Source organism: Diceros bicornis, chromosome 2 (genome assembly GCF_020826845.1).
Source record: "Diceros bicornis minor isolate mBicDic1 chromosome 2, mDicBic1.mat.cur, whole genome shotgun sequence".
Taxonomy (NCBI): Eukaryota; Metazoa; Chordata; class Mammalia; order Perissodactyla; family Rhinocerotidae; genus Diceros; species Diceros bicornis.
The window spans coordinates 45,193,996-45,215,470 of record NC_080741.1 but is presented as its reverse complement, the minus strand read 5'-3'; the positions used below and the strand labels follow the sequence as shown (position 1 = coordinate 45,215,470).

Genomic DNA, 21,475 nt, shown 5'->3' with positions numbered 1-21,475 from the left:
TCTCAGTGAAGTCAACTTAATATGCATTCTTGAAAACCCATGGAGGCAACTGACTCAAACAGCTCACTGAGCATGATCTAGCCACCCTTCTCTCTCCAAATCCCTAGATATGACAGAAAAGGTAGATGGCAGGTGGGATCAGACTGAAAGAGGTAATCAGAGCCCCAAAACCCAGCTGGTAGGAGCTTCTGTGGTGCTCCTTTCCAGAAGACACAGACTGAAAACAGGAAGGATTGCACCAAGACAGCCATTAGAGGGATTAATTAATTCCTCTCACCCTGTAACTCATCAAGCAAGAACAAGCTGACATTTGTTCCAGGAGGAAGGAGTGACTGTGGGCATTAGGGGCAGAGGTATACTGAGAGTTTGTCAAATAGTAAGACCAGATAACAGGACATCCATTTGGCCACATCTTGCTCCTCTCCCACATCCACTGGAGATAGATGACAATACTCAGTCTTCACATTTACAGACAGACTATTAGGGAATCTCAAAAACAGAGATAAACACACAACTAACAATCCCAAGCACCGAGAAAAAATGAGCACCATGACAGAGAAAGCAAGGGCATCAAACAGAACTAATACCCAAGAAAACCCACTTTATGGAGCACTTTCAGAAGTGTTAAACTATGCTTCACAGAATGAATGAAATGTAGTCCTACAGTGAAAATAAAAGTAGTCTCACATCAGACTTTCCACTGGCAATTTTAGAAGCAAAAAGATGACAGGAAAATATCTTCAAAGCTGAGAGGAAGATGATTTTGAATATGTATTTCTATACCCAGCCAAATTATCATTCATATATGAGGACATTTTTAGACAAAGGCTTGAAGAATTTTTCACAAACACTCTCTAAAGGACTACAAACAAAACAAAAATAATCCAAGTGAAAGACAGGGATGTCAAGAATCAGTGGTAAACCAAGAAATTTGTAAAATTAAGTCCAAGTGAGTGTTTATTATAAACAAAAGAAAAATTAACAAGACAGGAAACAACAATTGTTGGAGAGGATGTGGAGAGAAGGGAACTCTCATACACTGCTGGTAGGAGTGCAAACTGGTGCAGCCACTATGGAAAACAGTATGGAGATACCTCCAAAAATTAAGAACTACCATACGATCCAGCTATTCCACTGCTGGGTGTTTATCCAAGGAACATGAAAACACACATGTGTAAAGACACATGCACCCCTATGTTCACTGCAGCATTATTCACAATAGCCAAGACTTGGAAGCAACCAAAGTGCCCATCAAGGGAGGAATGGATAATGAAGATATGGTATATATACACAATGGAAAACTACTCAGCCATAAGAAACAATGAAATCCATCCATTTGTGACAAGATGGATGGATTGAGGGTGTTATGCTAAGCGAAATAAGTCAGAGGGAGAAGGTCAAATACCATATGATCTCACTCATAAGCAGAACATAAAAACAACAAAAAACAAACACACGGAGACAGAGATTGGATTGGTGGTTACCAGAGGGGAAGCGGGGAGGGAGGATGGTGAAAGGGATGGTTAGACAAATGCGTATAGCGATGGACTGCAATTAGTCTTTGGGTGGTGAACATGATGTGGTCTGTGCAGAAACAGAAGTATAATGATGTACACCTGAAATTTATATAATGTTATAAACCACTGTTACCACAATAAAAAAATAAAATAAAATAAAATAAAGGAGCTTTCTAATGCAAAAGAAATAAAAAAATAAATAAATAAAAAACCTATTACTAGAAAGGAAGGAAAAGCAAACTACAGTTCTTGCTTGTAGGGTAGAGGGAATGATACAGATACTGATTAACTCTGGACATTAAGGGTAGACACTATTATAAGAGAACAACTGCACATCTTTCAAACCACTGGAGGAGGAGGAGCAAAGAAGATTTGAATAACCCAACAAAGTACAGGAAAAAGTAATAAAGAAATAATAAGGCAAATTAAAAACACAAAATAAGAGAGCCAAATAAGTCCAAACAGTCCAGTAATAATAAATATGAATGGATTAAATTCACCTATTAAAAGTCTGACTCACAGATTAGACACAAAACACAGCTACATACTGTTTACAAAAGATAAACCTAAAACAGAATGACAGAATACACGGCAATAAGCATCAAATAAGTGGTTTCATTTTGATAAAAGGTATACCCCATCATGTAAAATAAATTATAAAGTTTTATATACCTAACAGCTTGAAAATAACATGCATAAAACAAAAACTGATTAAAATACAAAATTCACAGATTAGGGGAGACCAGCATAATTCTCTCAGAAAGTAACAGATCAGAATAAAAACATAATGACACAAAGGAAATTACATAATTAATAACCTTAATTATGTATGAAAACTTTGTACATACCACAAATACAAATATTTTAATTACAGAGGGTTAGTCAATATCCCTATTTACAATAGTCACCAAAAATTGCTATGTATTAAGCCACACAGAAAATCTAAAAATATTCCCCAAAGCAGAAACCAACTGGGCATATTTATTAACTGCAATGTACTAACATTAGAAGTTTAAAACCAAATAACTAAAAGGAAAAGTAAATCTACCCACTTTGAATTTTTTTAAAAACCAAAAAACTTTTGGGTTAAACAAGAAACAAAACAGTAATGATAAACTACATGTACTCTTCACCAATTTGCCTTTTTTCTTAAATATTATGTTTGTGAACTCCAGCCATGCTGACATATATATAGTTCATAAATTTTCACCAACATACAGAGTTCCGTCATATGAATATCGACCAATTTATTCTCCTGCTGATGAATATACAATAATGCTGTTAAAAACATTCTTTGAAAATCTCTTGTGTACATGAGTGAGAGCTTCTCTACGGTATGTACATCAGAGTAGAATTGCTGGGACTCAGGATACATATGTTTTTAATACTAGATATTGACAAATTTCTACATAGTACAAGAGTTCTTGATGATCTATAGTCTTATCTACACTAGTTTTGTCTGACTTTAGTTTTTCCCAATGTGAAAAGTATGAAACAGTATCTTATTGTGGTTATGATTTGCCGTTTCCCTGATTATTACTGAAGTCGAACATCTTTTTCATGTTCAAACATTTATGTTTCCTCTTCTATAAATTCTTAGCTTCCTTTTCTGATTACAGTTGATCCACTAATCAAAAATCTTTTGCTCAAATATTCTAATGAAAGACTTTAGTGAAGCCTGGTTATCTATAGTGGGCAGAAACCATTCATTAACCCTTCCTTTCCAGAATAGTCTAACATGAAAAGCAGTGTCTTAGTGTATAGAGTATTGAGTATAAGCTTAGCACTCTTCAATGTGTGCATTTAATCTTCTGTAATCCGCATTTCAAATGATCAGAATGCAAATGAAAGACTCATATCTAGGAAGTCTGACATATGTAAACATAATATCAGGGCATATTTTTCCAAGATTAAACCAAAAATTTAAAAAGCTGACGACATCTTCAGATTAACAAATCCTTAAAAATTAAAAATAAATTCCTACATGACCTTCAAAACAGGTATGACTCCAAGGGGACAAAGTTGAGACAAGATAAAAAGCAGTAAACACTTCCACCACAAGCAGATAACTCATGACAAGTGAGTGAGAGCAGAAAAACGTATTGGAGTGAAGGGAGAGGGTAGATGGGAATGCCAAGGGCTACCATTACTCTGGAATCCACCATATAGCAGGCACTCTGTAAGTCAATTTCCTATTCTGTACAATGAGATGGACAATAACCACCACACAGGTCGCTGTCAAAAGTAAACAAGATAATATGGGAATACAATCTGATCTAATTCTATTTTATGGATAAAGAAATGAAGCAGAGAGAGGTCAAGTACACTGTTCAAGGTCACAATTAACAAATGATTTCAATGCCCAAATTCTTCACACTGCACTCTAATATTCATAGTACTTTTCCAACATGGGTCTCAATGACTGTTAAAGGGTATTCACAGGAAGGAGATGACTAGGACCACTACTAGAAGAGAGGAAAAGTACTTAGACCCTAAAAAAAAAATTACAACGAGCAGATGAGAGGTTACCTTAAATGATAACTTCTCATTTTCCTTTCTGCTGATAAATATACTTTAGACATTTGCCATCTAAAGGGTAAAATAAAGTAATTGCCACCTTTAGGGATATATGGCATTCATGAAACCTGATCAGTTAATTAAGACACATTTAATAGAAATTCTCTTAAAAATTATTTTTAGATAACAACTGGGTTGACCAACTATACTCTAACTGGTAGAAATCAAGGGGGCAAACATTGGAAGGTTACCTACCTACTGCGGGCGCATCATACTCATCACCAAGCAGAATTTCTGGAGCAGAATATGCAAGAGATCCACAGCTTGTAGTGAGCTTCTTCCCTGGTTGAAATTTGTTGCTGAAACCAAAGTCTGTCAACTTTACAAGACCTTGTTTTTCAAAGAAGACCACATTCTCTGGTTTTAAGTCTCTGTGAACCACATGGAGTTTATGGCAATAAGATATAGCATGAACTATCTGAGCAAAGTACTTCTTGGCCAAGTCTTCATTAAGTCCTTCCTCATGTTTCATTATGTAATCGAACATATCTCCTCCATCCCCAAGTTCTAGAATAAGATATAGTTTGGTCTGGGTGTCAATAACTTCATAAAGGCGTACGATGTTGGGATGCTGCACTAGTTTCATGCATCTCACTTCTTGGAAAAGATGACCAGTGGCTAGAGTGTCCAATTTTGTCTTGTCAATAACTTTTACTGCCACTTTTTCACCTGTAAAGACATGCCTGGCAAGTTTAACCACTGCAAAATGACCTCGACCCAAGGTTTTATCCAGATCATATAATCCAGCAATCTTTCCATCATACCCTCGCTTGAATCCTGCCATGCTGGTCCAACAGAAGAAAAAATATTTAGACTGTTTGAAACGGATCTTCTCATATAAGAATATCTGGTGAAAATAAGGAATTCATTTTCAATGTCACCATGGACATCTACAAAATAAGAGGAACAAAATTAAGTTTCTGTAACTTTTCCTTTTATAGCTTCATTGTTTTTAAATTTTGTTTTAACACAAGCTTGAAGTAAATAAATTGAGATATAAAATGAGTCAGGGCCATTATAATAACTTATCAATATATTTAGGTTTACATTACAAAGGTTAAGAATTTAAATACCATATTAAATTTTGCCAGCTAAAAAAAAATTAGTTTGTTGAAACAATTTTTTGGTGATGTCAGACATAAGAAAACTGGCAAGTTTAATAAGTTTAAAATGTTTTAAAAAAACATTTTTCAAAAGTAATTTCAATTAGTGTCTTAAAAAACAAGGCAAGAATTGACAAGGGAAAACATAAAGAATAAACATTTGGACAGAAAGCCAATAACTTTTCCTGTTATTCCAAGACTAGCACTATTTCCCATAAATACAAAAAAATCCCTTCAGTGAAGCCTTCTCTAACTGTCCCAGCTGGAATTACTTTCTCTTCTCTGTATCTCCAAAGCACCTTGGGACACCTCCATCCCATGTGGTCTTATTCCACAGGTTTTTGTATACACCATCTCCATCCTGAGACTGCAAGGTTCCTGAGGACGCTAAGGTTCTATCTTTCTCTTCTACCCCCACCCCACACCTAGAACAGTGTTTTACATACAATAAGTAATCAAAATTTTGTTAAATTTTGAAATGCAAATTTTTTCCAAAATGTTTACAAGGCAATTGTTTGCTCTTGCATCACCAGTGCCTAGAACAGTATCTGGTACACAGTGAGATGCTTAATAAATATCTGCTGACTGACTAGCCCTCACTTTTTGTACTTATCAGTTATGCTTATCTTTATTATAGTTTTCCAACTTTCAAACAAAACCCACCATGATCTGCTTATATTTCAAGAATAAACAGGCATGCATTCTTAAACCATATAAGTCTTAAAGACCATTTAAGTCTTAAAACCCATTTGGTTTTAAAGACCATATTTCATACGGCATTTAAAATTCTCAACCTTTATAATGTAACCCTAAATATAGAAATAGGTTCTTATAAATGACCTGGACTCAGAAAAACAAATAATTGTATAAGATTATACAAATTAAGTCATCATTTTAAATCTCAAAGACTGAACTCCCCTTATTTTTTCTGACCAAAATTTAATAGAATTAAATAACAAAATCCAATGAGAAATACAGCAAACTCCCAAGACTTTCTCTTTCCTATTAGTGCATATTTATCCCTTTGTGAAGACTTTTCTAATGCTCCCAGTACATAGTTTCACATCTTCAGTCACTTTTTATTAAGAACAATACTTATATTATTTACTCCACTAAGATGAAAATATCTCAAAAAACTAAATTATACATAAAATAAGGTAGTTTTTTTAAAAAAGCACTAACATTAAATTCCTTTAAATCTCCTTTTTGCTTAAAAGAACAGAATAAAAGCTAACATTTAGTGAAAACCTACTATAAGTGTTTGTGCAAAATGAATCAAACTGGATTGTGTCACTGAATCTTGACAATTGTAAGAGGTATGAGTCCCATTTTTATAACCAAGGAAACAGACTCTGTTCTAGGTATAACTTTTATTAAGGGCTGAAGTAAAGATTCAAACCAAATTCTTATTTCAGAGCCCATATCCTTTATACACATTTGACCACTCTAAATGATGTTACATTTAGGATAACATCATCTTAAGAGTTAAAATACCAACTGCAAAAGAGAGAGAAAGTCATTCTCACATGCAAAGTGAAATGATCTAAATCACATATCTGGGGCTACCTCAAAAAATATATTATAAGTTTAAAAAGCCAATGTTAATATGTTTACTAATACAGTTTTTATATTTTAATAATTACTGAAATAATAAATATCAACTACTATTCAGTGAGTGAATACAATATGCCAGTTACATATCAAATGCTTTACATCATCCTCATTTAATCCTTACAGTGCCCTCAGAGACAGGGATTATTAGCCTGATTTTGAGGCACAGAAACAGTAAGTAACTCAGCCTAGGCTACAGGGCCAGTGTGTAAAAAGAGCTGGGATTTGAACCCAGGGCTACCTGACACCAAAATCTGTGCTTTCAACCACTACGCTACACTGTTCCTGCAAATTAATTTCAGGAACAAAACTTAATCACTAATTCTGTTTCTATTAAAATTTTTAAAATAGGAAACCAGTATTACGTATAGGTTTTGGAGAAAAAGCAAAATTTCTTCTATATTGTATATTATTCTTGCTGAGCTAATAATATTAATGATAAGATTAACAGGAAAAGCCAGTGGAAAGATCTTGCTTTATATGGACAGTAGTTCCCCAAAAGAAAGTTTAATTCAGGCATATTTAATTTTCAAAAACAGAAACTCTAAGCTAACTCCAAGGGGCAGAAAAGTATCTTTAAATCTTTAACTTCAACTAATCATAAGGGCAGTAATTATACTTAAAATTCTACGCAAGTCTATGTTTCTACGGCACAAGCTTGCAAATGCAACTTTAGCTTTCAAAACAAACTTCTTCAGGTTGCCCCCAAGTATATTTGTTTTTTTCATCTATCACTTCAGTTTAAACATATTCCTAGAAAGTGGCATTTATATCAGATTTAATAAATAAACCTGAGTTTGTTTAAATTAAATTTTAGTTTAATTAGTTTTTATTTTTAATTTTATTACAAAAGTAATAAACGAATATACAGATAAGGGGAAAAAAGTCTTTTTTCAGGGTCTCAGACACCCAGAGCTAATCACTATTAACACTTTGATGTTTCTCCTTCCAGAACTGTGCCAGGAAAAGAGCACAGTGAAATAATTTTTAATCTACCAGCAAGTTCATGGGAAAGTATCTCATAGAGTCTCTTCATAATGACAGACTACCTTGTAGTAAAATGATTAGTCACTCTCACTATCAAAGAATTTACTTTTTTTGTGTACACATATGCCTTTTTCATTGTCTATGAAACTACAATTGTATACCTAAAAACAGGACATTATGATTAACTGGAGGTTGGGAGGAAAAACGTCCTTGTTACTGAACATCTTTTTAAATATTAGCCCACTGTCTAATCCTACTATCAAGTGCATTTTGAGTTAGCACAGGAAATAATTAAATTATTTTTTGATCTTTGAGGATCTTGCAGTGCCCAAGAATCATTCTGAACATCAATGCCGAATGTTAAGAGGTGGCTTATATAAAGTAAAAGTGACTTTGTACCAGCTCCAAGACATACCCTGCAAACTGCATACTGAATAATCCTTATTACTGTGTTTTCTTGGTTGCTTCGTTCTCCTAAAAGAAAATACAGAAAAAGATTTTAGTTTAGTTCTATTTGCTTTAACTTTGCTTAAAGTCAAAATATATACCCTAAGGCTGGATCCAGGCAAACATATAAAAATGGCAAATTTCTCTTTAGTGACCCAGTCTCCCTTTATCTTTCTCCCCTTGATGAATTACAACCCATTCAAAGAATCTTTAGTCAACAGGAATTTCACAGTGAACAGATACATAAAGATTGTTCCAGGGAGACAGGTCAGAAAGATTATTCCACTGGAAGGAGGAGGAAATAAGAATAAGGAACAGCAGTAAATTCTCCATTTTCTAAATGCCTCCTGGGTAACCGGCACCAAATCCACTTTTCACTGAATCCTCACCAAGAGCCTGCAAGGTAGGCACAATGAGGCTTGACTTGCCCAACAGCCAGCAGTCCTTGGCTCCAATCCGCTTAGCCTGGCTTCAAAGCCCAATGTGCCTGCAGGAGCCACTCCTGGCTCATGAAACACTCACTCCAATAGCCAAGGAGGGCAACCTTCCCAACACAGTGCCCTCTAGCAGGCCAGCAGAAATCAATTATAATGCCAGCATCAGGGAACACACAGAACACTTTTGCATTGGAGGCTTTCCATTTGATAGTAAAAAAGAAACTATCACTATGAACGAAGAGAATGTGACAGATCACTGATATCTAAGTTTGTGGCACAGTGAGGGAGTACTGACTGAGGTAGCCTTGCAGGCCTTTCCCCGACACTGAAATGTCACACAAATAACTGAAAGGCCTAAACATTCATACTCAGCGAAGGCAACTGACACAATACACTAAAGGTGAGTGTCCAGGTAATATTAAGCTCAAGCTCACATGAGCTTGGGGGAAAAGGAGTGCAATGAGGTAGGAGCAGGTAGATAGGAAAGGTGAAAGAAGTAAGAAAGAGAGGTAGATGTGAAAATAAGTCTACTGCTGGGAATGAGGGAATGAAGAGAGATGGGGACAGCTCTGCAGCACAAATGGGGCCAGCAAAGTCATGGGCACAGGTGAACCCTGGGATGCCTACCGGGCCCTCAGCTCCAGGTGGGATACAGTAGCTTCTCTCATTACCCTTGCCTGCTTCTTTCTTTCCAACAGCCTCTATTTCATCCACAGTCTCTACAGCTAGGCAGTGTGGTAGTGGTAGCTCAGTGTGCCTGAGCACTGGTTCTGAAGGCCAACGTCTGGATTTGAATCCCAGCTCACTAACCACTAGCCAGGAAACCTGAGCAAAACCTGATCTCTCTGTATGGTCAGTTTCCTATTAGAAAATGGTGGTAGTAAGAGTGCAACCTCATAGGTTGTGGTGATGATTAAATGAGTTAATATGTATAAAGTGTGTAGACTATAGGCTGGCACAGACTAAGCATTCAGTAAACACCAGCTATCACCACCACCATCATTGTTATAATGATGGCATTCTCCCCAACCCAAGTAGAAATTCTTTCAGTCTTCTACTCTACTTCAAGAAAATGAATTGACTGAGCTATTATCTCTTTTGCTTTCATAACAATTCTGTTGTTCAGTGTCCTAAAATGTACTAAATTGAAAATGGGTCCTTAAGATTGATAAAGGAAATAATGTCTCCAGTTGGGCATCAAAGTCTGATGATTTTTCAATAGAACATCCCAAAAAATCTAATTATTTGCTTTTAAAATGATTCTAAGATGATTTTCTATCAAATCTATCCTTTCAAGAAGGACTAAATGTTCCTTTACATTTTTTCCCATCAAAGTAATGCAGTCTTATAGAAAAATCTGGAAAATACAGAATAGGAAGTAGAAAGAATAAAGAGGCATCTGTAGTCCTACCACTGCAGATCAGCACTATTAATATTTCGTGGTCTTTCTACAAATATTTATATACAGTTTCTTCTTTTGTTTTACAAAAGTGTGATCATTCTATACATAACTTTATATATTGTATCCTGCTTTTTTCACTTGACCTATCACTTTCCTTTTAGTATTTTTGTTTCAATTATAAAATAAATATCTGTGCAGTGTAGGAAAAAAATACAATTAGAACATATAGTTGGCAAAAAGAGAGGGGAATTTTAAAAAATCACCCATTATTCTACTCTCTGTGATAACCTCTGTTAACGTTTTGGTACAAAGCCTTCCAAATCATTTTCTATGTATAATATATGCCCAGAAACAATTTTTTTAATAAAATGGGATAAATATGCACAGACACACACACACGTGTATGGGGAGGGGGAGTTGTAACCATTTTTTAAGTATTTCTTTCCACAAAACAACACAAGCTCACTTCAGAAAATTTAGAAAATGCATAAAAGCACAACAGAGAAAAAAACCCACCTGTAATCTCATCTAGGATGACCTCTCTTCAGGTTTGAGTACATATCCTTTATACCCACGCATCTTTACAAAGCTAAGATATTGTATATGAAGTTTGATAATTACTTTTCCTCTACTTTATACGATAAACGTTTTTCCATGCATTAAGTTCTAAATCAATATTTTTAACGCCTATATATCTAAAACGACATCTTTTAAAACAGCAAAACCACTAAATTAGCCCATTCTAAAGCAGTCTTCTTATTTAGCATACACTCACACATGCATATAACTAGGCTGGACTTAAATGAAACAGATCAACTAGTCAAGAGTGTTTATGATATGGAAATTTATGTTTGAAAAACAAGTACTAGTATGTGTTGCAAGAATACACTGACGTTCTCCCAGCTAAAGAGAGCAGAAGCAACTGAAGTGTGTGGGTGTGGCTGGAGAAGAGGAAGGAAGTGTGGGTGGCCCTACACACATTTTGCAAGCTGCTGAAAACAGTTGTAGAACCAGCCTCTGTTAAACCTACTGTTAATTTGGAATTCACCCTGTTATTCTTGTCAAAATTCACTTTTAGCTTTTCATTGACATCATCACCACTGCAGTGTGGTCTGTATATCAAACGTCTCCTACTCACACCTCTCCCAGGAGAGGTGAGGACAAAACAGCACACTGAACCAAGGTGGCTCTGCATGGATAACCATTATGAACCAATCCAGGGCATGAGAAAGTAGAGGAGTTGAACAAAAAGGGCTGTGGGCAAAAATCAGTCTACTTCGATAGCCTGTCTACATTTTGTTTGGAATATTATACATTTCCCCCCAAATCAGACCACCAATATTTAAATATACAAAAATCTCCCAAACTACATACTTTTTAGAAAATCTGTGCCAATGTTCTCTGTCTAATACAGACAAGTAAAAGATGAGTTTTTTTGCAAAGTCACACTAAAATTGTATTTAAACTTCTTATACATGGAAATTATCTGGAATCTTTTACAAATACCAAAAAATAAAAACTGTAATTCTTACTCATGGGAAATATCAGACTACACTGTATGTTTATAGAAAAGTTAAGTGGAGGAACTAACAATCTCTCAATGAATATTACCACTCTGATCTTACTGTTAAAATTTCAAAGATACCTAAAACAAAAATGGTATACGCTGAAAGGAAAACAGTAGACTAAATCCTCCAGGAATATCCAGGTCAAGCAAAACAAACACAACCCTACCATGCAGTCGCCACTGCTGCTCCCTTTATCCAAAGCAAACGATATTCCACCTTTCTGGAATAGCACTCCTCTTCCCAGGAGTTATTAATATAAGCTGTAAATCACAGATGAAGAAATCACAAATAGGTCAACAGGTCCTAAGCCATGGAAGAAACCAGCATTTTTCACTGGATTAGTTGAATAGTACTATGTGGTTATCATGAAGTATCAGTCTGAAGTCAGAGAGATGGGAACTATAAACTAAAAGGTTAAAGTCAATTATTTATTATGAGAAATGTCCTAATAGGCAGAAGTGTACCTCCAAACGTCTGAGAAAGTACTTTCCAAGTGAAGGTAACTGCCTACTAAAATATGTTCTGAAAGTTTTCTTCCAAGTAGTCAATTTTAACAGACTCAGGGCCATTGAGGTGACCAGGAATGCCAAGCTGAAAAGCCTGCTCCAGTCTCTCAAGGAAGCGATTGGGTTGCCAATGCAGATCAATCCCTTTAAGTGCTGGTTCAAGTAATCTTTATTTCTTCTAGGTAAAACAAGCTATAGTCCAGGATATATAAAGGAATTTGAATGTACTCAGGAAACAGGCGATTTATTAACTGACATAGAGTAGTACTTAATACTTGTAGAGAGAAAGGGGTTAACATCCAAGCCACAAAACCTAGACCAGCACAGATAATAAGCTCAAATTCCTCAACAGAATTGCCTCATTAAAGTGATGAATAATGTTAAGCATGTCACCATTTCTACCTAAGGGTATGTGAGACTTAAAAAATTAGTATGGTGACAGCCCTGGTATAAAGTGCTCGCATAATAAATAATGACCTATGCAAAAGCTGGTGTGTAGAAAGTACTCCAAAATAAATAAAGCCAACCCACAATTACTCCTTTGCCAGGAAAACTGAACATAAGTTGGAAGTTATGGAGAATTTAAAAACTCAATAATCTAAATCTCTCTTCCAAAGCTTTTATTAACACTGTCATAACTCGTTTTAACTACCTATCATCTTTTTTTCCCCCTGCTGATATTGTGATGAAGACGGTCATTAAAAAATGATCAGAAAAGGAAAAAATCAACTAATCCATAAACAAAAATACTGGCACCTAACATTTCACTGACTTTGACTTAAAAAACAATCATTTGGGGATTCTCTTACACTGTTGGGACTGTAAATTACCCTTCTGAAAAGCAATTTGGCAATACATGTATCAAGAGCCTTAAAATAATTAATATCCTTGATTTAAACATGTTACTACTAGATTTACATCTTAAAGAAATAAAGACGTGGGCAAATATTTATATTCAACAATGTTCAGTGAATTTATATATGCAAAAAAATCAGAAACAACTTAAAGGTCTACAACAAGGAAATAAATCACAGTATACCTAACATTAACACTATGCTGCTATGTTTTGAGGCTACTTAATCTCATGGAGAAATTCTCATAAGAAAATGTTAAGGAAAAAAATTCACATACCAAATTTCATGGCACATGATCCCAATTTTTTTAAAAAGCATTTAATTTGTCTGCATATATGTATTACAAACATCAAAATATTAAATTGGTAAGATTATAGAATTTTTTTTCTCTTTATGCTTTCCTCTTCAAATTTTTGGCAATGAACATATGCTGCTTTTATAATCTAGGAAAGGCAGAGGTTATTAAAATTTTGACTTTCTGAACATAATTATTCATTCAATTTACTCTTCCATTGAGATCTATGAAAGAAACCAATTTCCCTGAAAATATATTGTCTAAAGCCTACTTATGTATTCTTAAGAAACAAGACATATTCAATGAAATATTTTCCTTCTCTATAGGGATGCAATTCCTTCAGGCTGAGAAGGAACAGGAACAGAGTCTATTTTCATTAGCAAATATTTGAGCCCTAATTGTGAAGGATACAACACAGTTCCTGTCCTTTAGAATCTTACAAACAAGTTATCTATACATAAAAAGATAAGTAATTATACAAGTTATCCTAGGAGAGGCATGTCCAAGGAGGAACAGAGAACACTACAGGCAGGATCCCCAAGGTCAGTGGCTGCCCACAGACCAGGGCTTACCCTTCAACAGGGGGTAGTGGGACACCATTCCTGAAAGTCGAGGAAACACGCAGTAGAGAGTGCATATGGCTGGCCGGCTTCGGAAATCACCAGTTTCGGTGAAGTTATACTTTAGGGTAGAAGTGAGATAAGTTTAGTAGAGGTAAGAAGGCTGATCCTGAAAAATACCTAATGGTTCACCATCTAGGAAACTGCGATGAACTCTCACCTTCTCAAAACTAATGGAAAACTTGCCATACTAAATAATTCACCACATATCTTTGAATTATATTTAAGGATAATTATCATTAAAGAGTTAAAAATGCATAGAAGCAGCTTCTCATCACAGAGCTGATATGAGGCCTCAACAGAAGAGGAAAACTCTGGAGGTATTAACAGGAAAGCAACACAAGAATAAGGTCAATAGAGAATTTAAACCAATTAAAAGAGTTCACTGTTCACTTTCAAGTCCCATAAAGCACCAATTTTTGTTTTGACCACTAGATCTCTCTCATTATCACCCACGCTACTTTTCAAAAAATCTATTAGTAGCCTAAGCAGGTTTATATAGAAATTAGTCCTATAGCAAAATCACAGTTGACTTTTCTTTCATTGTCTCATTTCATATTTTAAAAATGTCTTTTACTGCCACAACTGCCCATTTTAGAATTCCAGTTTTGTTTTGATGCAGGTCTCAAAAAGAGTAAACAACTTAATTACTGGGAGTCTATGTATGTACTGGACTCCGTACATTTGTTATATCATTTATTCCTCACAACCTGCAATATAATGGAAGTATCATACCCATTTTACAGATGAGAAGGCAGGGTCAAAGAGGTTAAGGACTTTCTTTGCCCCAGTCCTACACCCAGGTAAGAGATGCCTAGGTTGGAATCTGACTCCTGGGCCTTGCGTTTTTTCCTGCAATTATATAACACCTCCCTTTGACTTAGGCCTTTCTAATTCCCAGGAAAACAACAGCACTGAAATAAATCTATTTTGACATTTCTGTTGTTTCTCCAATTCTGACATGCCATGTGAGTTACCTGCTCTAGCAATCAATTAAAAGGAGGAAATTCCCTAGCGCCACCAAAGACTCACCTAATAAACGTGACTAACAAATAATTCCACTAAAAACTTTTTGAAATGTTTACAAACTGCTTTTTAAGTTGAGAAAGAAAGTTACAGGCAAATAACCACTCAAAATACAGACTGAGGTAATTACTGGTCATCTGAAAATGGAATGGCACCTCGAAAATAACTTTAGAGTTTGCATACAATTTTGTGATGGCAAGATTCCTCCCCAATGGCACAGAACAGCCAACACCAAGCAAGTAATTAAGGTAAAATTTAGGGAGGTTCTATTTTCTGCTTAAAAACTTTAGCCATTCCTAAACTGCGATTTTAATGTAGTTTGCAAATTACATTCTCTCCATTTGTTTCTGAAAAAGCACTTTCCTTCACAAGAGGATTAGCAAATACTCATAAAATAGGAGCGGAAAGGATAAAATCAAGCCCTGAAACTCTAGACTGAATATTCTCATTCCAAATTTCTTCAGTAGTACTCATAATACTTTAGGCCAATAATGAGAGAACTGTTTAACCTGTAGAAAATGAGATAAAACAGAAAGCTAAACTTTACTTTAAAATTCAACCACTCTGCTTTTGTCCACTGCTAAATAAAAAGGCTGTGCAATATTCTGACTACTTTAAAGAGATCCATGAACACAGTACATTCTAGTTTTATAATGTGCCCATGAATATTTGTTAGTAGTGTCCTGAATGAACTTTATCTAGGTAAGTTATACTCTAAGAGTAAAACTGACATTATCTAAAACATAATCTCTCTAATACAGAAGAACCAACAGGGCTGAGTATTAAACCTAGTTATATATATTATTCAAACATTGTTCCCTAGCTATGCAATACAGAGTAAAGACAATATAATGGCCTAAAAGGTGTGTGTGTACTTAGAGGGGGAGGGAACACCAGAGAGGAGCCGGGATAGCATCCTAAGATTCGGCATTTCAAAGTGCCACATAGTCAACTTTTCTTCTTATCTTCACCATAGAGGGTGCACTTTAAAAGATTAAAATTCATTTATTCAGCAAATATGAGGAGTAGTATCATAGCACAACGGAAAGAGTACCACAGGATCTAGAGCCCAACCAAGTTACTCAACTCCTACAAACAGGCACGTCTTTATCTATAAAACAAAGATAATCACCACCTTGGACAGTTATTATGAAAGCTAAACAGGATAATATACATTAGCATGGTGTGAGTGGGATCAAAATCACCCAATGATTTTTTCCCCCAACTTTTCAGAGCTGGCCTCCTCCCAGGAAAGTACGATATTTGAGAGGGGTTGTATACCTCGTTCTCCGTCTTTTTTTGCTATCAGTGCCCTCACCCCTAATTCACCCAACAAACTGCCCCTAAACACCTCTACTGCATATGATAGGAAGGTCCCTGCCTCAAGTTGTTTACAATCTCTGATAGAGACAGACGTGCCAGTAGAGGTGTTCTTTTCCCTAAATCTGCCTTGGAGAGTTCACAGGAGACATCTCAGAGAAAGTCATTTTTTTGTGTTTGAGCTAAAATTGAAGATGGTGATGGTTGGGAAAGAGGCTTTCCAGAAAAGAGATCTGAGAGGGCTTAATGTGATTGGGACAATAATACATGCAGAGAGTAGGAGACAAGGTCAGACAGGGAGGCAAGGGCCAGATACCTAAAGGGCCTTGTATTCCCTGCAAATCAGCTGATATTCCTTAGGTCTGGCTAGCCCTTACTGCGCTTTAGGGCCCAGCTTAAAGGTCACCTTCCTGACCATGGCCTTCCCCTCCCCACCCCGCTGCACACTGGCTCCCTGTGCCCTCCCACAGCACCATGTCCTTTTCCATTATGGCCCTTATCACAATTGTGGTTATATAACTATTAGAGTGATTATGTGATTAATAATCTATGCCCTACAACTAAATGGTAAGTTCAGTCCATATAAGGCCCATGTCCATTTTTTTCAGCTCTGTATCCCAGGGCCTGCCAAATATAGCATCTACCCAAAATATATAGATACATTTTATTAAATGAACAAATGAAAGCTGGCACTAAGAAGTCAAAGAAGAATCCTGAGCAGGGGAACAGCAATCCGAGATGACAGTTAAACAAACCACTCTGGCAGCAAAGCGAAGATCAGACTGGAAGGGCAAGTCTAGAGCTGGGAGACAGGTAAGGAGACTACTGAAAATGTCTCCAGGTAAATGATTACTTAGACTTGAAAATGAGGGCAGCCAGTATCTGGGCAGTGATGATGAAGATGTAATGGAGGAGACATGCTTAGGAAGTAGAATCCAAGAACTCAATGCACAGGGGGCAAAGCAAAAAGGGAAACCTAGAATGACTCTAGTGGACACAGCGGGCAAAGCAAAGAGGGAAACCTAGAATGACTCTAGTGGACAGTGGGAGCAGGTGGTGCCATTCACTGAGACCAGGGATACAGGACAGGAATCAACACCTCCTGAACATCCAGTGCATACTAGTATAGAGTGGAAGATTTGCTTCTAGTTCTGAAATTTTATTACTGAAAAACAATTTAAATCCAACCCAGCTGTATTAAAATGGGTATGGTTTCTATGAATAGGCTAATAAAATCAATAAACTAAAGTTTACATTTTTAAAGTTTCTTCATCAAGTCACTTTTTGGATACACTGACTATACACAAGGCATGACTCTGGTCTGGGGATGCAGAGATCAAAGAAGTGGTTCTGCCTTCAAAGAGCTGACAGTCTTTTGGGTTTAAGAAAGATAATCGCATGTCAACAACTAAGAAACTAACGCCCAGTAAGGCTAGGATGTGACCCATTTCACGTCCTGTAACCCACACTTCTGGAGCATTGGTCTCATAACCCACATTACATTTCTGGGCCAATATGTAGTTGAGGGAGTATGTGTCTAGATAAACGACAGACTCAATCTTGCTTTGAGCCTGGAAACACTCCGGAACTTAAAACATCACAGCGCATGGGCAGATAATGCCGTCCGACTTAGAAGTAACTGCTGAGTAGCCATACGACAGCAGTTTGAGGGGGGTACAACACAAGTCAGGGGAGGGAGAGAGGCCTGATTTGTCATGGAAGAGCCTACCTGAGTAGAGGCCAAATGCTGGAGGTGCCAAAGCAGAACCTCAGGAGACTCTGGAAGTGATAGCAGAGAAATAAACGTTCAGAGTAAGTAGAGTAGGAATCCTCATTAGACAGGTCCCTCCCCTACCACCGGCAAGAAATGGTTTCCCATGGGATATAAGGCCTAAACGCAAAGCGGACATACAGAAAAAGAGATGAGGAAATGATCCACAGTGTGAATAACGTAGCTCCAGATCATCCAGGGCAAACAACACACTTCCAATGCTCACTCGTGAGACCACTAAGTCTGAGAGATTTTACACCAGCACTTCCCAAACTAAAACAAAATACCAAAACACTGCCCCTCCATGCCCACAGCTACTGCCCAGCTCCTCCCGCTTCCTTTTCATATTCTTTAAAAAAAGAACAGCTGTGCTGTCTCTACCACCTCAACTCCCTTTCACCCACTTCCAGGACAGGATCTAAGTTCTTCCTCCACCACTTGACCCTGTCTTCTCAAGCTCCCTGAACCCTCTGAGCCCGTTCCCCTTTTCTCTGCCTGGGAACTCTACCTGTTCTTCAAGACCAGTTCAACTGTCACCTCCTCTATGAAGCATTCCCACGTCAGACTGCTCCTTGCCCCACCTCTGCGTTTCTGCAGGGTTTTGCCTATGCCTCACCACAGCATTCATCAGATCCTATTGTTACTGTTTACCTCAGTGTCCCCAATAGCCTGTAAGCAACTAACGGCAAGAACTGGTTTTTATTCACTTTCCTATTACTACCCTCTAACCCAGGGCCCCCAAAACAGACACACAAAGGCTCCATAAATAAATGATCACAGGTTAAGTTTACCTTCAAAACTGCTAGAATTCACTCAACTTTCCCACCTAAGTTGCTCTAAGAATTTACCTGCACTATAGGTACCCTAGGAAGTACCTATATTCTGAATAATAATTTTCTTATAAAAGCATCTTGGCTAAAAACTCTATCTTTTGGTTGTTAAGCATACAGCTGGCATGCGGTTACATCAAGTCTTTAGAGTTCCTCATCTATGTTTTTAATTCCTAAAATTCTGTTCACTTGTACCCTTTTCTTCCAGGACAGTGTAACGAGCTCCTAGGCTTAGACAAGCTGCTACAGGGAAGAAATCATGCCTTATTTATACCAATACTTAGAACCACGGCTGCTCAATATCTCCAAAAATAAATAGCTTTTTTTCTGTTTAGTTTCACTTTCTATACAAGAGAAACACCCATACTAAAGTTTAGACAAACGATATTTCCTGCGACCAGTAAAAATATCACGAAAGCCCTTTAATTTTAATAAGGACATTTAAAAGCCTTCAGTTTAGGGTTATGGGATTAAATTAGAACCATAAAGCCCAATCTATATTTCTGTTCTAGAAAAATAAAAATTAGTATAACTTCTGAGTTCTCATATGTTTTAAACGAACGGATCTTACTGCAATAATACAGAAAAAAATCTACTCAGAGTAGTAAAAAATGAATAGGGTGAGCATAATTTTTGTGCACAAAATAAAACAATAAAAACTGATGGTGCAAATTTAAAAAACAGAAAGGCGGCACTCAAGTTCCCTGCCTGGAAAGCCTAAGTATTAAGAAAAGGGAGCACCATGCACTTGATTTTCAGTTACCACACTGCTTCAATAGGTGACCTTGGGAATGTCATGTAATTTCTCTCATTTCTAGTTCTGTAAAATGGGAATGACATCTGTCTTCCTAATAGGGAAAATCAGATAGCTGGATAAAAGAATCAATAGGTATTTGTTTTGTTTGTTTGTTTTTTTAAAGAAACTTGTCTAATTAGTATATTTTAATCACCACTTATACAGCACATTCCTCTTCAGGAATCCAATTCCAAGAAAAATAGTTAAGCAGATGTTGAACACAGATTTCCCTAAGGGAATGATTTTATAAATCTGGAAAGCAATGTAACAAGATTATAAATTAACTAATTGATTACATAAGCCTTGACAACCCCAGGCTTTCAAGTACACTGATACACATTCTGATAAATTAGACAGATTTGGGACTAGCACTCCAACCCCACACAAGGAACCCAAATTGAGGTATCTGATGTTTGACAGGAATTTCGTGGCAATTCAACAGGATGCCCAACACCCGCAGTTTCATCACTTGCAAGCCCTGCTTCACCTTCCATCATGAAATGTGAAAGGCATTAAGTCAGCTTTATCACCTGCTCCTAAGACTGAGCATGCACTCAATTAAACAGAAGGGGAAAGAAGTAACTTGACAGTTGGAAAGATCCTACATTCTCAGATGTATACACATTTAAGAACCCTACTGCTAAATTCCCCCCAAATGCTGGACTTGAACCGAACTCCCTATGAAGCTACTGGATTGCATCTGATCCAACTGTTAGGAATAGCACAGCTCCAGGAACCCTCCCAAGGATAAAAGGCTGTCACTTTCCTGGATCCCAAGCCCAAATAAAAGGCAGGAAGGTTTTTGTAAAATGGTCCAGAAAGAAATCAACAGGCGATGAGTATGGAAAGGAACGGAGGTTTCCCCATCTGAAAAATTCTGCCTCTCCCTCGGGAACCGCACCGTTCCTCCTTCCTTACCCCGCTGCCCTTCCTATACAGACAACAGTATCTCCATCCTATTGTAAGGCTGCAGTTTTACCGAGGAACCCCCTTGCTGAGGCTAGATGTCTAGACTCGTTGGAAAAAGGAAACACATTCGTTGAAGAATACACACCCCGCGAGAGAACCTGTGCGCGGGGAGCCGGGCCGGGGCGCGGGGCCCGCGGGCGCCGCACTCGGCCCGCTCCGGGGCGGGGCGCGGGGATGCGGGCGCCTCCCGAGGTGCCGCAATCCCGCCGCGGCCGCAAGGGCAGGGCCTCCGGGCGCCAGCGGCCGGCCGCCGCAGTGACGGCTCCCGCCCGGGCCCCACCGCGCCCCGCCGCCAGGCCGCGCCGCCGCCGCCGCGCCGGGTGGGGACCGCCGCAGCCCGGCCCCGCGTCCTCCCGGGCCCGCGCTGCGGCCGGCGCGGGGAGCGCTGAGCGCGCAACTTACTTTCCGCGGGCGGCGGGCGCCTCGGGCCGGGCGCCCAGCCAGGCGACGGCGGAGACTACTAGGCGGCCGGGACCAGCCCCCCCACGCCCGCCCACGGCCGCCGCGCCCCGCTGCGCTCTACGATCGCCCCTACCTCAGCCGGCAGGCGGGCGTCCGTCCGCAACCGCCGCGGCGCCGACGACTCCCTCCTGGCCGCCGAATCCCCGCACCCAGCGCTAATCATAATACCGAGCGGTCGGCCGGCCGCGGGAGGGGTGGGGACCGAGCTGCGCCTGCGCGGGCCGCGCGTCACTGTGGCGTAAGCGCCGGGGCGGGGCCGCAGGAGGGGCGAGGCGGGGCGCACCTGCGGGCCCAGGGGCGCGGGCTGCTGGAGGGCGTCCTGGCAGCGTCCCGACCCTGTCGTGTCTGGGCGGCGCTGGCGGTAGGAAGCGGACCAA

The 21,475-nt window shown here is 38.4% G+C and overlaps 1 protein-coding gene across 2 annotated transcripts in view; it reads right to left on the bottom strand.

The window, feature by feature from the left end:
- SNRK (SNF related kinase) overlaps positions 1–21,274 on the bottom strand; it is a 64,607-nt gene extending 43,333 nt beyond the window's left edge. The window contains exons 1-5 of one of the 2 annotated variants that reach the window (XM_058555989.1): positions 21,172–21,274; positions 18,000–18,049; positions 8,211–8,269; positions 4,859–4,984; positions 4,290–4,763 (exon numbers count right to left, since the gene is read on the bottom strand). In XM_058555989.1, coding sequence (XP_058411972.1) covers positions 4,290–4,763; positions 4,859–4,984; positions 8,211–8,269; positions 18,000–18,049; positions 21,172–21,261 — 799 coding nt within the window. In that variant the 5' untranslated portion in view covers positions 21,262–21,274. The remainder of the gene's footprint in view (positions 1–4,289; positions 4,764–4,858; positions 4,985–8,210; positions 8,270–17,999; positions 18,050–21,171) is intronic. The other variant, XM_058555998.1, reaches the window with a different exon arrangement.
- Between the last annotated feature and the right edge of the window lie 201 nt (positions 21,275–21,475).